Below are 18,086 nucleotides of genomic sequence, written 5' to 3' on the forward strand. Positions count from 1 at the left end.
TCTGAGAACTTGTTTAGAGTGCCTGAGTCAGTCCCAGGCAAATAATTATGAGTTCTTCTCAGATTCAAGTTATTACCAACCCAGGACTGACCTCTTAAGACCCAAAAGTTTCTTCTCTTTCCTTGAAAAGCAAACAAGAATAGTGATATGCAAAGCAGACCAGTTGAGAAGAGCCCTCTGCTCAAGCCAGAAATTAAAGTGCTCTGCTGTCACTTGGATAGGAGGGAAAACAGCTGCTTATTTTCTTGAACATATCTAAATCTTATCATCCGGGTTATTTTGTCTTAGAGCTTTCAAAGCAAAACTAGTTCAAATGTGCTTTAACAGTCAATTGTCAGGACCATTTTAAAATAAGTTGGGGGCTTTTGAAGAGGAGCTGTTTTCAGTAAGGAAAATAAATTATTAGGATGTAGGCAAGCAGCTGCTGTTAAAGCCATAAGGACAATTTCCAGAACCGCCTGAAGTTCTTCAGGAAGTGTTTTTCCTGAAAAAATTCCACATAACCACTGATTTTTCTCATTAGATTGTTGTTTAAGAAAATACTTGTCTTGTGTGTCACACCAGAGCTTTGTGACCTAGTTCAGAAATGCCAAACCCAATTCAGTTGGATGAACAAGCATTTAAGTATTGGACTGACTCTAGCTGAGCTAGAAAATATTTCTATTTCAAAAAAAATTGTGTTCAGCTTTTATTGTCTCTCAATAACCAAAAAGTAAAGGTATGGTCCTAGTTAAGAACAGAGTAAACAGAATCCACTTACCACCACAGCCCCAAGGAGGAAACCATTTCACAAATTCTGCTAGTCGTAACTTTAAAACTTATATAAGCAACAAAGGTTAGCAGGGAAATCAAGGACAGTCTGTAGTCTATCCTCCCAAATACATAAACGACTATACCCAGTACTCCTGTGGTCTCACGGCTGTTCCAGTTATGACAAGATTTAACCAATGCTTAAATTATCCCACGCAAGTCTTCACTCTTCCAATACTTGCTTTGAGCCTTTCATTTTCACAGCCTCTTACACAGGTGACAGAAACAGCCAAGGTGTTCCCTGCCGCGTGCTGCAAGCTCGCTTTGCTGCCTCCTCGCTCACAGCGTGCTCTCTCTCTCTGCACTCCCCAGGTGGCTCGTTCAGTGAAGAAACAGAACAGAAGTTCGATCACTTCAGCGGACTCACAAATAACAAGGTGTCCACCCGATAGACCGGCATCGCCTCCCTCCCCACTATTTAAAGAAGCAAGGTTTCCTGCTTCGGTGATTTCCCTAACCACTGCACAAAAAAGAAAATCAAGCAAACAATCAAAACTCCAAATTAGCAAGGTAAATTATTTTCAAAAGATGCCTTCCCTCCAATTTTAGGTGCTCGGACCACCGTGTGTCTCTTGTAACTCAGGTCCCTGCTACTGAGGTAGTTTGGGGCAGGCTTTTAAATTCTACTTGGCTCCAGATCTTCACCATTTCAGCCTACTCCGTAATGATTCCTCCCTCCACTTTGCAGCGCCATCTTTACTCACGTATGTAGGTCCAGGCTGCAGCAAGCACAGTTTGGCTTTGTTTGGGTACCAACAACCTAAATATGTCTTTACCATTCATTTTCTTCAAGGCATTATTCTTGGTATCTTTAAGCTCTTTGACTCAGGCTTGAACGCACCATTGATGCAAACGCCTCCACTTGTGAAGCTGCTTCTTGAACACAGCTAATCCTCAGTACTGCCATGTGATTACTCCATTTTAGCAAAGAAATACAGGAAAGGAACAAAATTGGAGCAGCTTTTTCTGAGCAGAACAGTCTAAAACGTAATTTAATACTGCAGTGAAACTTTTGTATTCAATATTCCACTCCCAGCACAACCTCTTAAATGGAGCAGCTAATGCAGAACTGGTTTCTACAAGCGCATCACAGCTCCACGAAGCTACAACTCCATTGTAACATCTATACAACTGCATTGTAACATAGAGAAGACTTAGCAGATCTCCTGGTGATGAGTCCACTGGACTGTGAATTTCCTTTACACAGTAAGCTATTCACCTGATAGATTCTACGTACATCTAAATATTACCTTTTAAGCTGGATATTCACTCTGTCTTTTCTTTAAAGGATGAACAGAGTTAAGGCATTGTATCAATCACTGTACCTTACAGAGGTAACTTCATGGCTTTCATCATCAGGGATCTGGACCCATGCTGTCAGACCACCTGTGTAAGTTGTCTTTAAAAGGATTTTTACACTTGGTACATTTGTAATGGTGCTAAGTGTGCTCCTCTGTTTGTTTGAGGACACACGTTGCTACAGATTTTCAGACACAGATACTTGAATAAGATCCATTTACCCAGAAAAACGTTTTACGTGCCATTTGTGTATTTCCACTCCATGAATGTTGAGGGCCTTGTTCACTTTCCTGGTACTAAAGTTGTTTTCTCCCTCTGTGTTTGTACAGAAGACTTCTACAAGCAGGTAAAATTAAATGAATAATTTATAGCTGACCATTTAACTCCACAGGGGTATTGAAACTGGCTGTGTCTAGCTTTTTCTCTCCATAACCTACCTCACAGGGATGTTGTGAGGCTTAAAGAATGCAGAAGTCTTTTGCTAATGCCTGTCAGAGTATTTCTGTGACTTATCCAGTGGCCCAGATGGTGGCATCTAGCAAAGGTTTTTAGCCTACTGTAAGCTGGAAAACTCCATTTTGTTCTCAAGATGCAGGATTGTGTAGCAGAGTTGGAGATGTGCTGGATGCTCTGTTGCTGCTGCAACAAGGTGTCTCACAGCATCTCTTAACACAGGCTCTATGCAAATCAAGCAACTGTCAAGTTCTAGTTTTCTTTTCCTAATCAGTGGATGACAACTTTCCTTACTAACAGTGCACCAAGTCAGGCTCTTTAAATACTATGTAAATAAGAAAAAAATCTCTAAAACTCACTTGCATTCAATGCTTGTCAGTTTTGTGGGAAATTTTAACAAAAACATTACAACAAAGTAAACATTAAACAATGCTCTGTCCTTGCTTACAGCTGAACTTTGGCCAACAACATACAATTCCCTTATTCTAGTGCATTTTTTAAACTTTTTAAAGCAGGGGTTTTTTTGTAAGCAGCCTTGGCTCCTGCGAGTGCCTCAGTGGGCAATAAACACCTTGAAACAGCGGAGAGGTGCTCTGCACAACGCAGAGCTCATCAACGCTCTGCAACACTCGCAGGGCCTGCTTCTCTAGCTCCACATCTCATTAAACTTTTTCCCTTCCCACCTTTAGAGAGAAAATGCCAGTACTAAACCCGTAAGAGAACATCCCAGTGGCAACTCACTGTTCTGCATGCAGTTTAATATCACAGCCATGCTCATCTATACATCTCCTTTAGCGGGCATGGCTGGCTCTTCCTGGTCCAAGCTTTCTGGCGGGAGCACTTCGCTGCCTGAGACGCGCTGCTTTTTGTGCTTCAGTCCCAGAGCCCTGGTCACCAGCCTCCTCGCCACCGCGGTGTCGGTCTGGGGTCTCTCTTTTGCAAGCTGAAGGAGCTCTAGGTAAAAATGGGGGGAAATGAACAGGTTGGAGCTTGTTCAGGAACTGTCCTGTGGTTAAACCACAGTGCTGGGAGACAGAAGAGCTGACTTCTATTTTTCGCAGCTCCTCTACCAAATCAGCCTAGAAGTACAAGCAAATCATTCTACCTCTATCCCTTAACTGGTCTTTTCTTTTAAGACAGACATGTCTCTGGATTTTGTATAGCTCATATTACTGAAAATTTTTCAGGTAAGATGCAACGATGACAGTTACAAATGTATTTAGATATGATTAAGCTCCAGGCCTGTTCTGCCATGGTAGAGAGAATTGTTCCCAAGTAGCTTTCGGGAACAGCTTCATAACCACTCCCGGCACAATTCAGCAGGTCACGTCCCTGAGAACAAAGTGAAGGCACACAGTCCAATGAGTTTATTCACATGCAAAGTCTGATCTCAATGTAGACTGACTGAAAGCAGCAATGGAAAAATATCTGCATCTTTCTTAAAAAATGGCTAAATATCAGATACTTTTGGAAAGCCCTTTACCTAGGAGTGACCAGTAACCTCCATTTTCTGGTAATCATCTGGCTTGGTACAATTTCATCTTACAAGAAAGTCATATACCAAAACTTTACAAAGTCCAAAACAGTCTGGATTTGGCTACTATATAATCATATATCAGCAACTGTTTGCAAATTTATTATCCATTTAGCAATGTGGGCTTTGCTTGCTTTTTCAGAAATTTTATTAATAATAAAGGCAGCCCATCAGCAGCTTAAAGAAAAAGGGACAAACTCAAAGCATCCACAGCTTGGAAAATAAAACTGCCAATCTTTCTTGACAAAGCTCTTAAAGAAGAGACACTGTCAGCTAATTAAGATCCAAATTTGTATTTGGGAAAATTTGCTATTTTAACTGAATCCAAACAAAGTTGATATATCAACTTTCCCCAGGAGGAGTTTGCAACCTGATTCACAAATGTGCCAACAGGCAGCAAGAGAATCAGGAAGTGAGACTGAATGAAAACAGATGTGAAACAGTGCAAAAGCAAATCCAATTCCTTGACATTTCATTTAATTCTAGCAATCTTAAAAACTCAGGAAATTCTAACTGTGACAGTGTCCCTTTAAATCATTAATACTGAAATTTGTTTCAAATGCAATGTACTGTAGAAAGAACAGTATAGTTGTATGTTCAGCAAAGTCTCTACTGCTACAAGACTCCTGGCATTTCTTTACTGTGGCAAGTATAACTGATTACAGTATGATTTTTAAAGGTAATAAAATAAACAAAACAATGTTAATGGCTAAGCTTAACAGTTTTTTTTCTTCATGTGATACTGAATAAAACTATGCCAACCACAAAATGCAACTGCTATTGATTTTGTCTTATCTATTATCTTTAACAGTGTGGAGTAATAGCGCAAAGAAACTTGCTGGGCAAGGCTAGGGCATGTGACATGCCTCTGTCTTCCCCCAGTTGCTACTACAACTAGATCTCTTTTTCAAACACCACAACTGTTCACTTGGACTTTAAACAAGCAAGTGCTATAAGAAAAACTATGCCTGCATTTCAGCAAGCCAGTTAGCTACCTGCTGAAAAATAAACAAAAACAACAGATTTAGTGCTGTGAATCTGTCTTAATGTAGCTGTGTTATAGCAGGGGACAAAGACTGAAAGCTTAAGCATAAATAACTTTGGTAGTTACCTTTCCTGGAAGTAATATATAGTGTAGTCTTGTTCTACAAACCTGTCTGTCATCAGATTCACCTGTGCCATTCATTCATGCCTGCTGCAAACAGTTATTTTTTGCTCTCAGGGCAGAATCCAACATTACTGATAAGTATGTTTTAACATACCACTGCTACAGGTTGGTGGAAAATACCATTTAAAAAAAAACAGAAAAAAGCAAGCATCAGCAGGCTATTATTGAAGACTATACAAATCACAACAGCTCACTGTCTTGCAGTACTAATAAAGCAATTTTAAAAAAAAAGTAGTACTGCTCCTTAATATGTATTTTTCCATTTAACTAGTCGTCATAACCACTCAGGATACAGAAAATAGGCAAAACAAAGAGAAGGAAAAAGAAAAAAGAAACAGTTTTCTTACTTGGTCGCTGAAGTGCCTTAATTTTAGACTGCCTTGTCCCATGGATCAATGGTCGGATCTTTAAAGAAGGGTAACTTTGCCCCAGGGCTTGAGATGCTTTAAAGAACAAAGATTGCTGATGTTAACAGGCTGAATTGGGGTAGCTTGAACCATATAAAAATCAGTACAGGATATGTAACACTAAATAAATTGAGCTGAATCAGTTGATCAGTATTAAAACAGATTGATTTAGTCTGTTCACCTCAGGCTTAGCTCACACATTCCTTACATAGGAAAAAGTCCCAACAAAATATAAACCAGCTTTAAAAATTATGCATTATTAGACCAGATACACAGAACAGAGCACATGCTTTCAGACTATGTACACTCATATGCTGCTGGATGGAAACTTCTCTTGGGAGTGCTCTGATCTGAGCTTAGTGCTTGCCCCTGAATAGGCCAGTGTGCCAGGAGGCTCAGTACCTGACCTGTGTGTCATCAGCACTCAGTGTCCCCAAGAGATCACAAGCACCCTTTGGTGTACGCCTGCAGGAATCTTGTCTAGTTATAAGAGGAAAAAACTGCATGGCAAAACAGATTAATTTTTAAAAAGGCAGCATAAGTCAGCGTAGCTTTTTATACAGAAAGCATCCTCTTTATTACCCAAGCCAATTAAAAACCTGCTGTTCTTGCAAAGCAGAGTTTGCACACAGCAATTCCAGCTTCGCAGGTCTTAAAAGCATTTCAAGTTTGAGGAAAGAGGCAGCGAACCATGACTACCTTTGGCAATGGCTTAGGCTGAGCGCAAGAATAAGCAGATGCACACTGCAAACTCTTGCATCAGTGCACAGTTACTGTGCAACAGCAGTGGAAGCCCAGCAATGCTGCAGGCTCCTCAATCACAGCCAAGAATCGGGTCACACTACCTGTTGTCAGGCTGGAGAAGATGCCCAAGGCATGCGTATCATCGACCCACTGAATTTTGAATCCACTCTCACTAAAATGAGAAAACAAGAGAACAGTATTTACTAACAGGAGAAAAAAGTCACACAATAAAACCCATAAGTCACCTTGAGTTAAAGGGTAGTTAGTATTTTTATCTATATGCAACTAGTGTTTTTCAAAGCATTATACCCATTTTACATGAGGGGAAAGAAACAAGTCAAATGTGCCTCTGTCAGAGCCACAGTCTATGGTCTCCCTGTCAGCTGCCCTCAAGTTTTTCCTCTTTATAAACTCTTAGCTAAAGTCAAACCTCAATTTCAGGGACCATCTTGGAACACATCAGCATTGTGTAAATGATAAACAGTACTTACAAACACTACCGGTTGCTCAGATAGATAAGCAAGTGATTTACAAGAGTTGCTGTCAAAGCTTCAGATAGAGAGACGTATGGGGGGGTATCTAACACCATATCAGTGGAAAACCTGAGTTTGGCAGCAGGGAGTTCAAAGATTTTCCTGCAGCACAGGAAATAAAAACAATTGACTGCTCAAATTAGATGGGTCAATTTTCAGCCCAGTTTCACTCACAGTGAGCAGAAGAGCCATAAAAAAATACAATAGACAGTAGCTTAAAATGTCAATAACACTTTTGAATTTAAGGGCGCTGTAGAGGTGAAGTGTTCACATCTGATCCATCAGGTATATCAAGAGAGGAGGAGGACAGGAGGAGGAAAATGAGGCTATGTACCTACAGACCCCATGTCTGAGCAATCTTGCAGAAGTGACACAGTAATTTAGAGTTGCACCGAGTACAGCTTTATCGCTACAGCAGGGCTGAACTTTGTTCTTATCCTGCCAGAAATCCAATGTCACTCCCTTAAGCGCAATGCTCTCTCTGTTCCCCATGCTTACATAATAAATCTTCTCTCCAACAGCAGCACTGGGCCCTTGCTTTGCAAACACTTATGTAAGCATGCAATTTCACTCGGGCATTGAGATGCCGTAACAGAGAGGTTTCCATAAAACAACACCTAAAGACTCCCCCTGAAGCCAGAGCAGTGGGAATAAGCCTGCACACAGGTAAGCGGGTGCGTGGCAGAGCCCTGAAGAACCAGTGCCTTCTTAAAATCATGCATCAAATGCAGAAAAACATCCTTTAGATTAAAGCACAGGAAGAATATAAAACACAAGAACACGAAGGCAAAATTAAAATGCTATGTAGCATCATTGGCTTCTTTCAGTGACTGTTCAAAATGGTTTCTGTCGGACATTCAAGTCCGAATACTGCTCACTTTACCTGCGATGTGCTCAGACTCGGAGAGGCACTTACTGGAACTCGGAGAACGTTTCTAAGAGCTGCTCCGTCTTCAGCGACGGGGAGAAGTCATAGATTTCAATTACGTGCCCAAAGTCCCCTTCGCTGAGCTGCGCATCTCCGTAACTGGAATAATCAAACTTGATCTTCTCAATGCTTATGTCCTTCACGGTTAAATAAGCTGCAATCTGGGAAGATTAAGAAACACTTTATAAAAGGTCTATTTCTAAACACTGCAGAAGTGTACAAACAGACACAGCTACCTGGCCCTTTGCAAGCACAGCATTATGGAAAACCAATTTCAGACCAGCATGGGAGGAAGGATGTGACCCTTTGAACTGTTAGTTCTGCTACCACCACCCCTGCACACATCTGGGAAAGCAATTTGGTTCCCAGTTAGACTAAAAGGCCTCCAACAGCCCTGGCACAAGGACTCTCCTCCCAAACTGATTTTTTAGGGCCAACTCCTCTTTTCCCCAAAGCCATTCCCTAAGGCAATGCCTGGGGTAAAACAATACCTCTTCCAAGAGCTCAGCGGTACAGTCATCCTCAAAGCTGTTCTCCTGCTCACGGCCGGCCGGGTTCTCCTCACCTTTATCGCCCGCAGACAACTGCAGCTCGTGCCACAGCGCATCAGCCAAGCCCGAACACTCCTTGTCCCCCTCTTCCGGCAAGGATACCTTTCTGCCGTGGCTCTGCACAGAAACATCGACCCCGCGCTGGTTCGGGGTGTCAGGAGCCGACGGGGTCTCACCACAGACAGGGTCAGGCGCAGTCAGATGCTGATCTCGGGTTTCTGGGGAGCTTTGGTGTTGGTCGTGCTCCACCTGGGCGATACGGGGGCAATCTTGATCCGGGCTTTCCAGTTCTGACAAGCTCTTATTCGGCTCCACCGTGCCAGCGTTCACAAAGTCCTTGCTCTGCTCCTCTAGCGGTGGCAGGTTTTCGCCACTCCCCAGGGTCTTGGCATCAGTACAGCTCTTATCTTGGGCTTCCAGGGCCAGCAACGTTGCACTAGGCTCTGCTGCGGCGACGTCTGTGCAGTGGTGACTGCTGCGACTTTCTGACTGGGAGACGTTTCTGCTGCCTTCCAGCACGCCGGCATCCCAGCTGTTTTGGTCCTGAGCTTGCAGCTGGCAGGGGGTTTTGCTACCTTCCAACGTAAGAGCGTTGTCACAGCTCTCAGCTTGCTCTTCTGCTTCGCTTAGGTTTTCGCTGTGTACAGAAGCGAGGGAAGCTGAGCAGTCTCTGTCCTGACCTTCCTGCCCAGGGACGTCGTTACTGCTCTCCAGCAATGGCACGTCCGTACAGCAGGCAGGACAGTCATCGTTTTTATCATCATTTTTTCCTGAAACAGACTCTTCACCAGCTTCTCCCAGGTCTTGTTCCTTGCCAAGGGCCAAAGAGACGCCACCGGCTGCCGCGTCCGACTCCGCGCTGCCTTCGGACCTACCCAGTTCGCCTCGGGCATCGCGGACTGAAGCTTTAGGGCAGATCTCGTCTCCTTGTGCCACGTCCCCGCTGGGCTCGGCGCCGGCGGCCACCGGGCTCTGGCTCCCCCGCCACTCCGCTCTCTTGCGCATCGCCTTGGGGACGTACAGGGCTTTATCCGGCTTCCGCCGGGGCGGCCTTTTGATCCTGCCGGATCCTCTGCTGGCTCGAGACGCGTCCCCAGGCGCCTCCGCGCCGGAACGCAGCCCGGGGGCTCGGCCTCCCCGGCCCCGCAGAGCGGGAGGCCGCTGCGGCCTCGGCGTGGCGGCGCTGGGGTTTTGGTCGCCGGCCTCGTCGGGCAGCCTAGGACAAGGGAAAAGAGGAAGTGAGGGGAAGCAGAGGCAGCTGGCTAAATACCGAGATATCTGCAAAAAGGAGAGAGGAGGAAAACCGAGGCCCAAGGATCAGATCGGCACAGAAGTCAGCAGACAGGAACAGGAAAGTGCCTCCAATTCCTCAGTGGAAGGTGCTGTTAATAACAGACCCTCCTCCCTGCTGGGGAGCACCATGCAAGCTTCATGCTTGTACGCTTACACAAAAACCCAAAAGCCATGAAAAGAACCACTGTTGCATCCACTGCGCCGTACCGTATGGCCGAGTGACAGATAACCGTCCTCCTCTTCCATCCTTCCCCCACGGAAAAGCTGCTTAACAAATCCACGTTGTCCACCGTCCTGTGGATCAGGTACCGGAGGCGACTGGACAGAGGGGGGAACAGGAGCACTCTGGAAAGAGAGAGGCCTGGGGGCATCAGCAGCTTGCCGGAAGGAAAGCAACACAAAATGCAGCAAGAATTGGCTAACCCCAATTCCCTGAGCCGCTCCTCGGGCAGGGTGTTAAAATCCAAGCCCAAAGGCCAGGCGAGCCTTTCTGTATCGAAGAGCCCAAATCCCTCCTCGCTCCCAGGACGTCTGGATGGACGCGCTCGCGCTGCACGCACGCAGGGCACGCGCGGCAGAGCCGGCGCTCCCCGAGCCGGGGACGCCCATTTCCGCCTTTCTCCGGGCTGGGAACGGCTGGGAAGCGCCCGACCGAGGCGCCCGACGCCAGTCACCCTCCTCTCATCCAAACGTGCTTCCAGAAACTCCCAGCTGAGGGAGTGTGAACGGGTGGATAAGCAAACCCCGCGCTCAGCTGCATTGCACTCGAACATGCTTTTACAGCTCCAGTTTCACTCCTGAGCGTTTTAAGATTATGCTGGTGCTTTTTCCTTCAAATTTAAGAAAAAAATAATAAATATTTGAGCTCACTACAAGCTGGCAGAATGACTGAATGAGGCAATTCTGCCCCACGCCCATCTCACCTCCTTTTTTAGGCCGTTTCAAGAGTTTAAAAATCACTGGACCAGGGAGCAGGTCCAGGTTAAAGCCAGCTTGGCCAAAGGAAAACGGCACGGCAGGCAGGAACCGGCAGAGCTCGCCGGGGAGGCAGGAAGTCCTCGCCGGAGAGGGGAACTACCTGGCTCGGTTGTGAAAATATCAATCGTAACTCGCCGGCTGGCTACGAGGGAGCTAGGCCTGACTGTGGCTACCGAGAGAGCCACAAGTGTCCAAAATAATTCTGCCTAACGGGGTATTAAGGGAGCAGCACGCACGGCAGCAGCCCCAAACCATCCTTGGCCTGCCGGGAAGCACAGGCCAGGCTCGGGCTCTGCAGCCCGCCAGGCTCCAAACGCTGCAGCCCAAACCCAGCGGGCGCTTTCGCCCCCGGGGAGCAATGCAAAACAGAGACGAGTCTCGAAACGCGATGGCTCCGGGAGCGGAGGACGGCACAGGCCAGCAGCGTGCAGAGGTCGGGGCTTGGCGGGCGCCCGGTTGCTCGCCGCCGGCGCGGGGCGCGTACCTGTGCTGCTGGCCCCGCAGCAGGAACTGCTCCAGCTCCTCCACGATCCGGCCCACGAAGTCATCCTCGTTGGGCGAGAGGAAAACGCCGTCCAGGCAGCGCAGCGCCAGGGTGGCGGCGGGCGGGAGGCCTGCGGAGGGACGGGGCCGCGTGGAGCCGGCTGCAAGGCCCCCTGCGCGCCTGGCACCCCGTGCGCCCTGCTGCACCACGGCCCCCGGGGCAGCCTGTGCACCCTGTGCAGCTCTGTGCACCCTTACTGCACCTGTAACTCCCTTCCCGTGCACCCCAGCACCCCGTGCAGCTCTGCGCACCCTTATTGCACCCATGACCCCCCTCCCGTGCACCCCAGCACCCCGTGCAGCTCTGTGCACCCTTATTGCACCCGTGACCCCCCTCCCGTGCACCCCAGCACCCCGTGCAGCTCTGTGCACCCTTATTGCACCCGTGACCCCCCTCCCGTGCACCCCAGCACCCCGTGCAGCTCTGTGCACCCTTATTGCACCCGTGACCCCCCTCCCGTGCACCCCAGCACCCCGTGCAGCTCTGTGCACCCTTACTGCACCCATGACCCCCCTCCCGTGCACCCCAGCACCCCGTGCAGCTCTGTGCACCCTTATTGCACCCCTGACCCCCCTCCCGTGCACCCCAGCACCCCGTGCAGCTCTGTGCACCCTTATTGCACCCGTGACCCCCCTCCCGTGCACCCCAGCACCCCGTGCAGTTCCGTGCACCCTTATTGCACCCCTGACCCCCCTCCCGTGCACCCCAGCACCCCGTGCAGTTCTGTGCACCCTTATTGCACCCGTGACCCCCCTCCCGTGCACCCCAGCACCCTGCGCAGCTCTGTGCACCCTTACTGCACCCGTGACCCCCCTCCCGTGCACCCCAGCACCCCGTGCAGCTCTGTGCACCCTTATTGCACCCGTGACCCCCCTCCCGTGCACCCCAGCACCCTGCGCAGCTCTGTGCACCCTTACTGCACCCGTGACCCCCCTCCCGTGCACCCCAGCACCCTGCGCAGCTCTGTGCACCCTTATTGCACCCCTGACCCCCCTCCCGTGCACCCCAGCACCCCGTGCAGTTCTGTGCACCCTTATTGCACCCGTGACCCCCCTCCCGTGCACCCCAGCACCCCGTGCAGCTCTGTGCACCCTTATTGCACCCCTGACCCCCCTCCCGTGCACCCCAGCACCCCGTGCAGTTCTGTGCACCCTTATTGCACCCCTGACCCCCCTCCCGTGCACCCCAGCACCCCGTGCAGCTCTGTGCACCCTTACTGCACCCGTGACCCCCCTCCCGTGCACCCCAGCACCCCGTGCAGCTCTGTGCACCCTTATTGCACCCGTGACCCCCCTCCCGTGCACCCCAGCACCCCGTGCAGTTCTGTGCACCCTTATTGCACCCCTGACCCCCCTCCCGTGCACCCCAGCACCCTGCGCAGCTCTGTGCACCCTTATTGCACCCGTGACCCCCCTCCCGTGCACCCCAGCACCCTGCGCAGCTCTGTGCACCCTTACTGCACCCGTGACCCCCCTCCCGTGCACCCCAGCACCCTGCGCAGCTCTGTGCACCCTTACTGCACCCGTGACCCCCCTCCCGTGCACCCCAGCACCCCGTGCAGCTCTGTGCACCCTTATTGCACCCATGACCCCCCTCCCGTGCACCCCAGCACCCCGTGCAGCTCTTCACCCTCCCACTGCCCCCCCGGCCCCTCCCGGGGCGGCCCCGCCGCACCTGGCGCTCGCTGCGCGGCTCCGCGCACCCCGAGGCCCCGCGGCCGCCCCACGCCAGGCCCGGCCGAGCGGCGCTTCCCGGCGCGGCGCCTGCGCCGGTCGCGGCTCCTCCCCCGGCCGCGCCGCCACCGCCACCGCCAGCGCCAGCGCCAGCGCCGGAGCCCCCCCGGCGGCCGGAGCGCCGCCCTGCACCGGGGCAGCGCTGCAGAACTGAGCCACCAGTTGCAAAAAGCAAGAAAAAGCAAAAATAAAAGCAAGCAAAAGCAAAAAGCAGAAAAAAGCAAAAAAAAGTAAGCAAAAAAAAGAACGCAAAAAGCATGCAAAAAAAAAGTTTGTTCACGCAAACGATTAAAAACGGGGTTATATTATTATATTCTAGCTGCACCGCCAAGAAAGCGGCGGCAGGAGGAAGCAGCGGCAGGTTGCTCCCCTGCCTTCCCTGCATCTCCCCGACCCTTCTCCCCTCGCAGAGCACCCCTGCTCACCCGGAACGGCTGCCCCAGCGAGGCGGCTTCCGCGGGAGTCCATCTAGTGATCTCTAGTTGTGTGGATTCCTCCATCCATAAGCCTTGGAGGTGCTGCCATCTTTTCCTCTTTTTAGGGAACCCCTGGCACAAAGTGGTTAAAGCAGTCGAAAGCAGCCTCCCACGCTAAGAACCTCAGTTTTGGGATGACTAATCTGAGGCTTTGGGCCTGCCTTCCAGGACAGCGAGGCACATGCAGGTGAAGCCAATGAGACTCACAGGTGCTTAGCATTTCTGAAGCACTTGCTTGCTCCAAATTCCTTCCTTCTGCAACAGAGGGCACACCAACTTCCAGCAGTAACCATTTCCATGAGGTGACAGTCCCTGGAAGGGTAAATGCGGGTCTCAAGAATTTAAAACATTGCACAGAAGAGAAATAAGGCTATTCTAGGCCGGCTGCAAGGGCAGCATCACCCGGACTCACCATCCCCTGTCCCGGGGACTGAGACAGGTTAACCCTGTGCAACCCGTCTCCCAGGTCAGCGAAACCGCTCTCCCTGCTCCCCAGCACCGCAGAGATGTTCCTACGCGGCTCCGAGCTGCTTCCAGCTGAGACATCACTGCTCTGCAGCACGGGAGCACAGTCGATGAAAACTGCCCGCATGGTACATTAGTGATACACTCAAAAATAACTAATGACCCTCATTATTTCCCTTGTAGTAGCAACAAAGAACCACGTCAGGGCTCCACTGAACGCTCCACACGCTGCCCGATGCAGAGACAAGACTAAGGCAACACAGCTCATAAATCAGAGCCGTCCTCACGCTGCGCGGGGAGAGTCCGGCCTCGCTTTTCCAAAATCACCCTCAGCTCTAGGGTGACCTGCCCCGACGTACCCGTATCTCGGGGAGCCCAGCACAGCCCCACCTTTGCCTTCCACACCGCCTGCCCAGCCTTGCGCGTGCCCCAGCCTGTGCCGACATCCTTTTCTTGGGAATGCCGATGCGGGGTTAACCTCCCGCATCCCGCTCCCAGGCCGAGCCTCATCACTGCAGATCTCTGCTTTATTTTGCCTGGGGCTGGCAGGATTAATTTCTGCTGCCTTTCCCCTTAGCTGACTGATTGCTCTAAATTACCATACAGATTGAGAAAGCCAAGCCTGTGATTTCACAAGAGCTTCCGCCAGGCTCCTTCAAGCACCCAGAGACCCTCATCCAGTCCTGCCCCTCGTCTGGAGCCTCTGCTTCCCTTGGAGACGATGCCTGGCCTCTGTCTGATGAGAGGAGCAGCTGACGGCTCCAGTCTGGCAGCAAAGGCAGGCAAGAGAGCAATCTACCCCAGCCCATCCTGCTCCTCCTCCAGTCTTCTCCTCTGTCTCCCCCTTCTCCACTGAATCCATCCCGCTAAACCTGGGGGAAAAAAAATACAAAGGGCAACAGCCACCTCCTGCCCTGCACTACATGCCTTGACGAGGTCCTCCTGCGACCCAGCTGGGAAGGCAGAGGTAGGCACGACACCTGCAACCGTCGGCTGCTCCAACTGCAGCCGCCAGCTGCACCCCGTTAATTCCCCCAGCCTCCCTGTCTGCCCCAGACCCGCATAATAAAGCGGGCATCGACTTAGGGATTGCATAGAATAAGACTAAACCCTGTTCCCAGCCTCACTGCATCCTTTCTAACCCACGTGGGCAGGAGAGGGGCAGCCACCATCTTGTGTCTCCAACCACTACAGCGCTGGCAGCAAGCTCCTGCACAGCTGCGGATGCCACCTCAGACTCCTGCACCCCTTGGGGTGCCACACGAGCCCCAGAGTGGATGGAAGGAGGAGCACGGATCCCTGTGAAACTACGGAGGAAACTGAGAGAAGCAGAGAGCAATCAGTGCAAAAGAAAGCAGGTCTGGATTCTCCCTAGGGCTCTCAGAGACGTCAACAAACAGCCTGTGGGCTTCACACCTTACCCGAGAGGTCTGCGCTCCAGGCCAGGAGATGACGTGAGGCGTGGACAAGGTGGTGACACGATGGGAGGAGGTTCACACAGCCTAACACACAGTTGTACACATGCTTGGAGCTGTTGTCCACTTCCCGGACTGGCCACAGGAGTGTCTCTAGCACAGGGAGGCCAGTTCCACACACCGGAGCCTTTTGGTTTAGGTCACTGTCACCACCTCTTCTTCTGAAGCAGAAGCCAGGAAGATATCGGCCATCCATGCAACTGGCCAGACCACAGCTGCATGGGACAGGCCCAGCTGGTAGGAGACAGTCCCAGCCCTCTGGAGCAGGGCGCTGTGAGGTGGAGAGCAATAAACCTCTTGCCCTGTTCCCTAACTCCAGTACACCACAGACAAGTTAAATGCAGACAGTAACTGGAAAAAAAAAGCCCACCTCTGTCAAAGGATCACGTTACCTTCTCCCTTGTCTTTCTTTGGCAGGTTCACCCAGCTCATCATGGATAACAGTAATAAGTGGAGCTACTTGCTTTTCTCTGATCTCTTTACAAACAGTCATGGATTAAGCCCCAGAACCTTGCTGCAAGGTGAGTATTATTAAACTGTTCAAAAACAGGGAAATCAAGACAATACTGTTTTGAGAAAAAGCTGGGTATCTCCACTCCCTCTAGCCACCGAAACCAGGAGTCCTGGAGTAAAGCACAACTACACCACACGTGCTACAACACACTATGCTTTTAGTGCAGAAAAATCATTATAAATACTGCAGTAACGTTCAAACCAAATCAGTCACATGGGCCTCCTATAAACATGCTGGATGACACTCAGAGCAACAACTCCTTCTCCACCAGTTTGGCTGTACTGTCCTCCCAGAGCCGAAAAGCCCCGAGAACCTGTCCCTGCTTTAATGACTGGCCACCACTGCTGTACAGAGATGGTTATAAACAGAGCTGAGTCCTATCAGCGTTCCTACAGAAAAATCCAAGCATCGACCTTGGGAATATAGTGAGCTCTGCTCCCCTCCCACGCTGATTATGCTGTAACTTGACTATAATTAGGCTCTATTTAATAATTACCGTTACTCTGTAATTACGACTTTCTGATTTTTCTCTTTGTTCAGGTTTGCTGGGGAGGGGAAGAGGCTCCTCTGCTATGCCAGGGAGCTAAAGATGTCTCAAATTCAAGATGACATGGACGTGCTGCTTGCTGCTGCAGTGTTTAACCACGCACCGATCAAAACACCTTTCTGAAGTCACTCGTGTCACAGTCGGCAGCGAAATGCTGGGGGCTGTTCGCTTGCCGTTTCTGCCCCGGCACAAGGGCTACCCAGACACCAGTTCCAGCATGCACAGGCAAGGCTAATTAAAGAGCACAGGTGAGCAAGGAGTGCTTCTTCAGAAGCCATTATTGCTGAAATGAGACAGCAAGGGAGACAGTGCGGAAGGATCCTTAATGAAATGGGGGAGGAAGGGAATTGGAGAACAGAGTGAAAGGGGCAAGAAATAGACTCTGAAAGGGAGGGGGACATGACTGATGGGTGATGCGGCAGAGGCACTGAAAGCAAGACAGCAGCGTTCTTGCTTTAAAAACCTGGAATTCTGAATTTCTCCTCTACCCTCAGGTCCGAAGGGCTCAGACACCCTCGTTCCTGAAGGCTCCAAGCTAACTAACGGCCCAGCGTCCTGGGGCTAAAACGCGGTTTATGTACACCCCGGCCTGCACTCCGCTGCGCGCAGCCCAGCTTAGAAAGCCTGGCTCTGCTCCAGGGGCTAGCGCAGACCTTCAGCATGCCGAATCCTTGGCTAAGGAGCCAGCACCCCGCAGCACGCTCCAGACGAGCTGCTACCAAGCACAGCCTCGGGGCTCCAGCAAGGGCGGCTGTGTGCTTGTCCCGACCTGCAGCACAATTTGCCTGAACAACAGAGACAGTCAGAGGTGAGAGACAGTCAGAGGTGAGGCTAATCAGCTCCCCGACGATTGCAGGAGAACATCCTAGCAAGGTCACCCTACCTTAGCACCTTGAACCCCCGACAGGCAGGCCCCTGATGATTTCTGAGCCACCTCCTCAGCATGACTCCCTTCTGAAAGCCAGGAGCAGACCTCAAATCCTGACTGAAGTCCCCAGCTGCTTGTTACTCTGCTCAAACACAAATGCAAGCTGCAAAGGTCTGGACCAAAGTTACCTCCTTTCTGCACAGCCCACCAGAAAAGTGGTCTCCCTAGCTAAAGGTGCTGCCCCACCCAGCACAAGGCAGCATGACCACTTCTGCCAGCAGCAATCATCCAAGTAAGCAACTTGAGGAGAAAAAGAAAAAAATCTCAATAAAAGCTTGTACAAATCTAATTTTTTTCTTTCTAAAAGCGTCAGACAAAGTACAGCTTCCAGACGGTCTTTCTTTCAGTCGAGGCTGGGTATAGGATCAAAGAGAGGATGCTCAACGTCACATTAACAAGTTTTGCATCCTGAATAAACATGAGTACTTTCAATAAAGTGGTATAAAGTGGCTATTTTTTCAAAATTCAGCATTCTTTAAGTTTAATCCCTAACTGGTATCACCTCAGCAATCAACTAACAGCTGAAAACATTAAGCATGAAATCAAGATATCTTTCCAGCACAGTACTTAACCCCCCCTTAAAACTACTCCTTTTCCTACCCCACAAAGCTCTCATTCTAGACTGACAAGCAAATGACTCTCTGCATGACTCCTCTCGTGTTGAGGTGAAGAATGCCACAGTATAAGGAGCAAGGTCAGACCTACT

General features: G+C 50.1%; 2 protein-coding genes across 2 annotated transcripts in view; one reads left to right on the forward strand and one right to left on the reverse strand.

Annotated features, from left to right (window-relative positions):
- The window catches only part of LOXL2 (lysyl oxidase like 2), a 54,756-nt gene extending 49,891 nt beyond the window's left edge, over positions 1-4,865 (forward strand). The window contains exon 14 of the mRNA XM_026122309.2: positions 1,123-4,865. Coding sequence (XP_025978094.1) covers positions 1,123-1,202 — 80 coding nt within the window. The 3' untranslated portion in view covers positions 1,203-4,865. The remainder of the gene's footprint in view (positions 1-1,122) is intronic.
- Positions 676-13,733, reverse strand: R3HCC1 (R3H domain and coiled-coil containing 1). Its single transcript, XM_026122310.2, has 8 exons — positions 13,401-13,733; positions 11,183-11,312; positions 9,928-10,065; positions 8,368-9,643; positions 7,865-8,037; positions 6,517-6,587; positions 5,612-5,707; positions 676-3,516 (listed from the first exon to the last, which is right to left on the reverse strand). The coding sequence occupies exons 1-8, from the start codon at positions 13,441-13,443 to the stop codon at positions 3,341-3,343; spliced, it is 2,103 nt and encodes a 700-aa protein (XP_025978095.2). The 5' UTR covers positions 13,444-13,733; the 3' UTR covers positions 676-3,340.
- Positions 13,734-18,086: the final 4,353 nt, after the last annotated feature.

The sequence above is a fragment of the Dromaius novaehollandiae genome, chromosome 26, assembly GCF_036370855.1.
Source record: "Dromaius novaehollandiae isolate bDroNov1 chromosome 26, bDroNov1.hap1, whole genome shotgun sequence".
Taxonomy (NCBI): Eukaryota; Metazoa; Chordata; class Aves; order Casuariiformes; family Dromaiidae; genus Dromaius; species Dromaius novaehollandiae.